General features: G+C 35.6%; 1 protein-coding gene across 1 annotated transcript; it reads left to right on the top strand.

Annotated features, from left to right (window-relative positions):
* Positions 1 to 869: 869 nt before the first annotated feature.
* Positions 870 to 2,044, top strand: LOC105033956 (probable CCR4-associated factor 1 homolog 11). The gene has a single exon (XM_010908942.4). The coding sequence runs from the start codon at positions 885 to 887 to the stop codon at positions 1,917 to 1,919; it is 1,035 nt and encodes a 344-aa protein (XP_010907244.2). The 5' UTR covers positions 870 to 884; the 3' UTR covers positions 1,920 to 2,044.
* The last annotated feature ends 8,485 nt before the right edge of the window (positions 2,045 to 10,529 follow it).

The raw sequence follows: 10,529 nt of genomic DNA, 5'->3' as shown, positions 1-10,529 counted from the left end.
AAGAGAAGATGAGGTAGATGGTAATCGATAGAAATCAAAATGGGAGATAGCAGAGTGAATTTTTATCCATTGAAAGTGAATCTAGATCTCTTCTTCTTTTTTTCTCATCGAGCTCTCTCTCTTACAGCCTAGGTAAGATGAAATCCTAAACTTGACAGTAGAGATCCAAAAGAAATGAAAAAGAGTTCTTAAAACCAATCATATTTTTCTCTTTTTCTATAGACAGAGGCTCTATTTTTTTGTACGCATAATAGAATGAAGGCTCCATCAACGTAAGTATTTTTATTTTAATATATATATATATATATATTAATTTTTTTTTTTTAACTTTTAAAACTTGCTTCACGTGCGAGTAACATCGTCAATGTAACTGTTCTTGTCAGTAGCGTGACCGGCGCATACCTTATAAAAACAAAGTGGAAACAGCATATGCTTATCTGGTATTACCATGACTCATCCAGAGACACACAGGATCAGTCGGATGGATAAACTCTCTCATGATTGACACGTGTGTATTCGTTACCATTTTTTTAAATTTTGAAAGGCGTTTCCTTTTGGGCATCACCAGGGGTGAAGTATCCGTCACACCCGCCTTCCATGACCAAGTCTGAGGACGACGCATGCAGACAATCCGGTCAAGCTCCATCTTCCACGCCTCTTCCCGGTCCCCTCCCCCTTCTTTAAAGCCAGAAATTAATAAAGCACACGGTTTCCACGCCCACGCCGACGGCTCACCCCCACCCATAAAAATCCGAAGTAACGGTCGTGTTTTTCCCTTAATAAGAAATCGGCTACACCTCACTGGGACCCACTCACCAAAGCATCACATCGTCACCACTCATCCGTGACTTTCCCGAATTTTGATACCATCGCAACGCTCAGCAATGCGCGGGCCCCGCTTGCCCCAGGAAAAGAACCCGCTCGCGGCCCCTAGAAAGGAAACGCGACCCCGTCTTCCTCCTCTCTTCGCCGAACCATCCCCCTATCCCTTCTTCATAAGGCCTCCACTTCCCCCATCACCCCCATCATCCTCCTCTCTTCGCCGAACCGGAGAACGTAAGTGGAAGACCGAAACGGTTCGAGCCGCCATGCCTTCCCTCGAGGCCTGTAAACCGCCGGTCCAGATCCGGTCCGTGTTCGCCGACAACCTCGAATCGGAGTTCGCGCTGATCCGGGACGCCGTGGACCGGTATCCGTTCGCCGCCATGGACACGGAGTTCCCTGGCGTCGTCCACCGCCCCCGGAAACACCCGTTCCTCCTCTCGTCCGCTGAGCGGTACGCCCTTCTCAAGTCCAACGTGGACGCGCTCCACCTCATCCAGGTCGGTCTCACCCTCTCCGACGCCGCCGGCGAGCTCCCCGACCTTGGCACCGACGGTGCCACGCGCTTCGTCTGGGAGTTCAACTTTCGCGACTTCGATCCCCGCTGCGACCGCCACTCGCCGGAATCCATCGAGCTCCTCCGTGCCAACGGCGTCGACTTCGACAAGAATCGCGCCCGCGGCGTCGACTCCCGCCGGTTCGCTGAGCTTCTCATGTCCTCCGGCCTCGTGTGCAACGACTCCGCCGTCAGCTGGGTGACCTTCCACAGCGCCTACGACTTCGGATACCTCATCAAAATCCTGACTTGCCGCAAGTTGCCCAGAACCATGGCGGAATTCTTGGGCCTCGTTAGGGTTTTCTTTGGGAATCGAGTGTATGATATGAAGCACATGATGAAGTACTGCGATAGCTTGTACGGTGGGTTGGATCGGGTGGCGAGCACGCTGCAGGTCGATCGGGCCGCCGGGCGGTGCCACCAAGCCGGCTCCGATAGCTTGCTGACATGGCATGCGTTTCGGAGGATGAAAGAGCTCTACTTTGCCAAGGAGGATGATGAGAGGCACGCCGGAGTTCTGTATGGATTGGAGGTTTTCTAATATGAAAAAAGATGATCCTAGTTCTTATGTGCATTTTATTCTTTTATCAGTTCTTCTGTCAAGAAATAAAATTTTTGTGAATATAATTAAGTGAAGGAAGGTAAAAATTGGTTCTTTGATGGCAAGCATGGGTTATTATATCTTTATTAAACACTTCAACAGTTTCACACAATAGGGAATTAGGAGGATTTAGGAATTGGAGGGGTTTTAATGTTTATATGGAATTTTTGTATAGTCTCTCTTTTTTATGTTCTATGAGTTTGATTGTTTGATTATTCTATCAAAATATTGTGCGAGTATACTGAGAGGGAAGTTGAACCTTGGGTTTTCAATAGGAAATTGCATACATCTATGACAGGAATTGGAACACAAGTTGAGGACAGGCTTCTAGAGATTTTGGGAATTGCTTTTGATCTCCCACTAGAAGCTTGGGTGGAGATGGTTTTTTTAGTCTACTACTGGTATTTTGAATGAACAAGCTATGCAAAGGTTTGGAAAAACAAGAAAAATTTGCTCCAGTAACTTGGTTCCTGATGAGTTTGGTTTCAGATAGACTGTTTTCAGAAGTGAAACAGACAAGACCGGCCGCTCCTTAAGATCTTGCCTTTCTGGAAGAAAAGAAAGCAGCAATTGTTATGTGATAATAATGAGTTGCTGAGTCATGCTGTGAGGCTACATAGGACTGGAGAAGTGGTGAAATTAAGCCTAGAATTGGGAGGCGGACTAAGTTACTGATGGGCTAGTGGTTGAATAACCATGAAGAACAGTGCATTTAGAGATATAAAGTGCAGGGCACCAACTGAGCTTGAGAAAGGAAGAACAGTTCACTCTGAAAGACTTGGTCTTTTATTTTTCTGGTTTCTACTTGCATTTATCAGTCCTTAGTAGGATACGCCTACATTGGACAATATTTGGAAGCACCCAAATGGATCCAGTGTATAGAGGACTGAGAAAGTGCAAACATTAAGCTTAAAACTAAGAGATAGTCTTGACCGGATGTGGAAGAACCACAAGGATCACTAGAACATCAACATGATGTGCAGAGAAGGACCTAGCAGGCACTGAGACTTCAGGCACAGATCAATTAGAGTTGCTTAGTGATAATAAGAACAATTTTAAAAGATCTGATCCAAGATGTTTGTAGTTTCAATCTGCCTACTGTCAGAGTAGATGCAGATAAAAACAACCGACTCTGAGGACTTTGTCTTGGAAAGCAACTTGCCTATATAAAAGAAGAGAGGGAACACCTACATTATCTGATCTTATGGGATTGTGTTGGCTGGTCATGTCTTGGAAATCAGAGTTAAAGATATGGAAAATTAAGTTACTGATAGGCTGGAGGTGGAAGCGTAATGAATTGAAATTATCTCGAAAGGGACACCTCGACATGAATAATTTGTCCTAAAGTTTCGATGGTAATAAGTAGCTGTCATAAACTCGTTATGTGCCTGATTACTCTATGGGCATTTGACAGGTTGCAATATCAATAACAAGAGATAAGCATATTGGTACAAGAGTGGGAATAGAAAATTGAACTCCCTGAAATCCGCAAATTTGCTCAGCAGTTTGTATGTTTTTTCTGTGGTCATCAGTCTCTTTCCTAGAAGACAAGAGTAAGATCTTGATCACGGGATTATGGAGTGTCTTGTTCTAAGGCAGAAAATCTTGTGCCGGGGCAGTGATTCATAACAACAGAGTTGGATCAAAGAGAAGACATCAGGTTGAATAATTACAAGCATGCGATATATTGGCTTAATATAATGAGAAGATCCGGATGATAAACCATCAACAAGCCCCAACAATCTGATTGAAATGGATGCAATATTCGGATTCTCTGCGTGTGGAATTTGTCAAGCTAGACAAACACTGCCACAGAAATTTTCTGAATGCTGACATCTAACGAAAGCTAAGGTATATGTACTCTTTTAGTTGCATAGTGATTTTATACATCAACTATTTTGACCTCTATATGATTGATAAAGCAGAGTGGAAGAAAGTAATCACTGCACTGGCGTGGATTGATGAAATATATGAATATGGATGGCATGGAGGAAATGTTTTCTGCTGAGTTTTATGAGAATCTTATCAATGTCAGGTAATGCCTTGGATTAACAAACAGAAATTCTAATCCAGTTTTAGATTAGAGCTTGAGAAGGTCAAACTGACTTTGAATACTTTGTATAGGAATCCTTTTTTTCACTTGCGTATTAACAAGGGAGCTGAAGCATGGAAGGCACATTAATCAGAGGAGATGTTTTTCAAGGTATAGATTGAAGTTGAGTACTACGGGAATGAAAGTATTAGTTATTGATGGACTAAAGACAGATGTATAAACAAACAGTTGTTTGTATTAGATAAATGGCTAAATACTGGAATTCAGTGCACCATGTAATGCAGGTGCTGGCTATTTATACATTTTAAGGGCCCATTTTTTGGCTAAATAACTTCCATGAGGATCTCTACATTTCAAATAATATGAATAATATATATTATATTGTATTATAATGATAAATTATCTTATAATAGTATATTATATTATAATATAATAATAATATTTTATATTATTATAGTAGCATATTATTATATGATGATACAATATTATATTATATATTATAATGTATTAGATTGTATTATATCATATAATATATGATAATATATATTATATTACATTATATTTTATTATAATATATTATTATATATTATATTATATTATTATAATTTAATATATATTATATTATTAGTATATTATTATTATGATTAGAGGTATTTTAGGAATAAAATAAAAAATATATTTGCTCGACTAATGAAAAAATAACTTATCCATATTCTAGGTGAATTAGATTTTTTTTTCAATTTCATAGGTAAATATTATTTATGAAAAAATTACTTATCTATCGATAGAAGCATGAGAAAATAGATAAGTTAGTCAATAAGAAAATTGATCAATTTTTTTATGATATTTATCCATCAAAGAATGAGCCCTAAAGTCAATCTCGAAGAAAATCATGTAAATTAGTTGACCCCATAAAGTGCTTAAAACTTAAAAATAATGAACCTACATGAAAGTGTATTTGAGTGCTTGGTGATTTTAATGAGATGCTTTGTGTTGGATTGTGATGAATATATCAATCTCAATACGCTTTATCGATAGATTTACGTTTATTCTTTCTTATTTTATACGGTACACCAGTGTGCCACATGTTTAGAATATTTGGAATTCAATTCAACAAAAGATTCAAGCTTATTTCATAATGAGAAATTCTTTGCGCACCGTGCGTGGTGCACGGATGTATGCACCGCACATGATGATTGGCTCATACGTGGGATTGGTGAAATTTTTTTTTTCTCATGTACTGTCCGATCTTATGCATGAGTCAATCATCACTGCAGTTGCGTGACAAAAAATTTCTCTTTCATGACATGATTGTGATTAGCTGCCAGCCTAGAAAGTTCTCAGACTAGCTCAATCTAGATTGTTTTTGGGCTTTAGTGTATAAATCTTTTGTTTAGGCTCTCAACTGAGTTGGCTTGGACTTTTAGATTAATAATCCATATTCATATCTTAACATTAGACATGCTTTTAAGTAAAGGTAAAGGTCTGTAACTTTTGAGTGATTCTTTTATAGTTAGAAAATTGAGTGTCCTTTGACAGACATCTTGATTCAATGTTTTAATTGCCGATCCTAATACCGTAAATTTAGATTCCAAAAAATCATATACAATACCTCTCAGTGCTTTCATAACTGAACCTCTAGCTTATGTGCAGTATCCCATAAAATAAGCATAGCGTCCTATTGGCTGCCTAATCCCCAAAATGTGTATCTGGATGTATGTATGTTGGAAAAAATTTTTAATTATTTAGTATTATAATTTATGTTTGATACTTAATCAATAGCTTTCTGCACATAATAAATATATAAATTAAGGTTTGATGTTACTCGGTTCAAGGCACACTTTGGAAGATGCTTTCTTTAGAGTAGAATTTGCCCTACCGAGGCGCAAACAGTTAATAGCGCGGTCTACTCCCAAGATACAATAAACTGCTTCATGTTCTTCTTGAAGTGCACTCTAATGAAGGAGAATCAAAGTCAAATCTAAATTAGCCAAATCCAGATATGTTGAAAATCAGCAAACTTGATTGAAATAATTTATCCCTCAATCCTCTTTTATATGGACACCATCCTCTTATCAAGTGCTTAATGGGTGCACTTGAGTTTACTCGATTAGTACACTCAATTCTCTCCTCTAATCTGATGTTATTCGGATGGAAGAGGATGTTGTTGAGATGGATGGAAAGTTATTCGGATGGAAGAGGATGTTGTTGAGATGGATGGAAAGTATGGCCTTTTCTATTTATAGACATGAAAAGGTGAGTATGATTGGATATTTAGGCATCTTTTCATTAGCCTTTCATATTGTCCATCCATTCATCAAAAGTTATATCTTTAGGAAGCACCATCAGATTGGATGCATCTTTATGTTAGAATATATCTCTTCATTTATGGAGAGAGCAACTGTTTAACATATTTTGTAACAAATTACTAAGACATGCATCCATAGAATTTCATAAAATTTTAAAAGATGAGAGAGAAATAAAGATAAATGTACTAAATCTTATCTCTTTAGAAAATCAAGTTATTTGGGAGTCTAAATTAAATAAGGTTGTTTATATTTATGGGTTTCTTAAAATCTCAAAATTTTGAATTAAAAAACCTTAATAAACCAACAATCCTCCACATAATTCAAAATTTTAAAAATCATATAGCACATACAAAATGCAACTGAATTAAGAATGCTACATAATAGGTAAAGATACCTTATGGGTTTAAACTTTTACTTAGTGTTGACATATTCCATTTGTAAAGACTGCAGTGAACAAGGTCTTGAACTAGGCTCTTTGACACAAATTTTATATACCACACACATAGTACTAGCTATTGTCGGGTTCATTTAGATTAGCACTTTTCAGCCTTACGCTAGTATCTTGGTTTTATGAGTACTCTAGAGATAGTCCAATCCCATAGGTTGTGGCCCCACAACTACACTCATATAGATGAGTTCTTCAAGGGTGTTTGCAACAGATGAACACCCAGCATATATAATTTGCTATGGACTTATTAAGGATAATTATCCTTCTTCTTACCATTGCATTAAAAAGCACTTTTATCATAATGGGACTATGGAGTAATTATCTCCATTTTTTCAAATTAGTGCTTCTCCTATCATCCTAAAATAACTTGTTAATACCCATTGAACTTTTTTCTTGAGATCTCCAATCAGTTATATTGGGTTGCCGTTGTTGGATGATCAATTAATGGGCTTCAGTCTCATTTCCTTCGTTAATTCTATAACTTGGCTTCTTACAAGTCCTTTGGTTAGTGGATCTACTATATTTTTAGCAGTCCTTATATATTCCAATTCTATTACTCTATGTTTTTGAAGGTACTTTAATGTCTTTAGCCTCATGCGTATATGCCTCTTAAGTTCATTAGGATGTTTTTCCTTAGCTTTAGCTATAGTCTCTTGATTGTCACAATGTATGGACATAGCAGGAATTGGCTTATCCATAGGAGAAATATCTGTTAACAGACTTTTAAGCCATTTTGCATGTTATCTAGTACTGTCAAGTGCAATCATCTCAGCTTCTATAGAAGATCTTGATACACAAGTTTGCTTGACTAATTTTCAAGCTATAACGACTTCGAGTGTAAATATATACCCAGTAGTAGACTTTGAGTCCTCTGAATCAGTATTCTAATTAGCATCACTGTATCCTTCTAATACAATGAGATAACAATATAATGAATGCCATAAAATATAGTATCTTTTAAATATTTAAGTATTCTATCAAGTGCTTTCCAATACTGTGCATTAGGACAACTAGTATATCTACTAAGTCTTACTATAGCATGAGCAATGCCTGGTCTAGTGCAATTCATAACACGCATTAAAGAACCAATACTTTGTGAATACTTTAGTTGTGCCATTGGTTTATCTCTATTTTTACTTAGTTTTATACTATGGTCATAATGTGTGCTTAGCGGTTTACAATCAAACATATCAAATTTCTTTAACATTTTCTCTATATAATGTAATTGTGTAATAGTAATCTCTTGTGATGATCTTATCAATTTAATCCCTAAAATTATACCTACTGGTCCTAAATCCTTCATATCAAAATTACTAGATAAGAAAGATTTAGTGTCATTAACAATTTCAATGTTGGTACCACAAATTAAAATATCATCAACATAAAGACATATAATAACACATGAATCATAATTTATCTAAGTATATATACATTTATCAGCCTCACTTATAGAAAAGCCATAAGATAGAACAACTGAATCAAACTTCTCAAGCCACTTTTTGGTGCTTGTTTTAGCCTATACAAAGATTTAAATAGTTTACAAATTTTATGTTCTTGTCTGGGTACAATAAAGCCTTTAGGTTGTTCTATTTAAATTTTTTTTTCAAGATCACCATTAAGAAATGCTATTTTTACATCCATTTGGTGAACTTCTAGTTTAGATATAGAAGCTAAAGTAATTAAAGTCATAATGGATGCAATTTTAGTAACAAGAAAGTATGTATCAAAATAGTCCAAACATTCTTTTTGGATAAAATCTTTAGCAACCGATCTTGCTTTAAATTTATCTACAGATCCATCTGTTCTTAATTCTTTTTCAAAGATCCATTTATATCCAATAGATTTGCATCCTTTAGGTAGATCAACAAGAATCCAAATTTTATTATTTATTAAAGATTTCATTTCATTATTAATAGCTTCTTTCCAAAATATAAAATCTACTGAATTAATAGCATCATTATAATATTTAGGATCATCTTCTACTAAATAAATGTAAAAATTATTTCCATAATTTTTTTAAATCCTTTGTCTTTTACTTCTTCTAGGTTCATCTAAATAAGAAGAATTAGTATTTCTACTATTATCCTCTATATTAGAATTGCTACTAGAAGGTAAATTAAAAGATTTATTAACTTTATTTTTAAGAGGCATAATATTTTCAAAGAAAACAACATCTCTTGACTCTAGTACAATATTTATATCAGTTTCACTAATTTTTGATTTTATGATCATAATTCTATAATTAGTATTATTTTGAGAATATCCTATAAATACACCATCTATAGTTTTAGGACCCAACTTCCTCTTTTTATTTGCAAATATTTTAACCTTGGCTAAACACCCCCACATTTTAAGATGATTAAGATTAGGGTTCCTACCTTTCCACATTTCATAAGGTATTGGTTAGAACCTTTATGGAAAATTTTATTAAGAATATAGCAAGCAATTAGAAGAGCCTCCTCCCATAAATTAAAAGATACATCAGAACTAACAATCATAGAATTAACCATATCAATTAAAGTTCTATTTTTTATTTTAGCTACTCCATTAGACTGGGGTGAATAAGGAGGGATAATTTCATGAATAATATCATGAATTTCACAAAAATTATTAAGCTCATTTGAGGTATATTCTCCTCCTTTATCTGATCTAAGAATTTTAATTTTCTTATTAAGTTGATTTTCAACTTCATTCTTATAAACTATAAATTTATTTAAAGCTTATCTTTTTTTTCTAATAAGAAAGACATAGTAGTACTTAGAGAAATCACTTCTAGTTAGGAAGTTTAAGTCACATACATCACTATGTGTTAGTTCTAAAAGTTCAATTTCTCTATACACTGTTTTAAATAGTTTTCTTGGTTGCTTAGATTATATACATATCTCATATTTTTCATTTATATTTATATTATACTTAGGAATCAAATTTGAATTCATCATTCTCTTAATAGTATTATGGTTTACATGACCAAGTCTACCATACCACAAATCAGAGGATACAATATTGTAAACAATAGAAGAACTAATTTTATTACCTTCAATTTTTGTTATATCCAATTCAAACAAGCCATCGGATACATAACCTCTTCCAATAAAATTATCATTTTTGGTTACAACAACTTTATTGGACTCAAAAATTATTTTATAACCATCCCTTATGAGTAAAGAACCACTGATTAGATTTTTTCTAACTTCTGATACATGCTGCACCTTGTAGAGAGTAAGAGTCTTGCTAGATGTTAGTATCAAATCTACTTTTCCTTCACCTCTTACATATGCAACACTTGCATTCTCCATCTTTACAATGTTTCCATCGAAGACCGGATAAGTGGAGAATAGAGATTTATTAGCACAAACATGTACATTAGCACTAGTATCAATTCATCAATCAGTAGATTGATATGCTAGATTTATCTCAAGGTTTATAGAAACAAACCTTACATCAGCTCCAGGTGCATTGGATCTGACGGTCACTGTTGGTGCAAAAATCTGCCTGCGTCGGAGAAGCTGGAGTCAAGGGAGTCGCGGTCGCCGTCGGGACCTGCAAAGGAAGTCTAAATCGGAGTTGGGGTTGCTCTGGCAAGACCCTCCGACGCTCAAGTCAGTTCTCTGCCTCAACAAGAATGGAGTGTTCGAACAGAAATTTTAGCAGAGTTTTGAGATAGAAATTAGAGCTTAGAGAATAACGTATCTGGGGTCCCCCTTTTATAGGCGGAGGGTGCAACAGACTGATAGCGACGT

The sequence above is a fragment of the Elaeis guineensis genome, chromosome 7, assembly GCF_000442705.2.
Source record: "Elaeis guineensis isolate ETL-2024a chromosome 7, EG11, whole genome shotgun sequence".
NCBI lineage: Eukaryota > Viridiplantae > Streptophyta > Magnoliopsida > Arecales > Arecaceae > Elaeis > Elaeis guineensis.
Note: the sequence above shows the minus strand (reverse complement) of the source record. Positions and strands in the feature narration are given on the sequence as shown.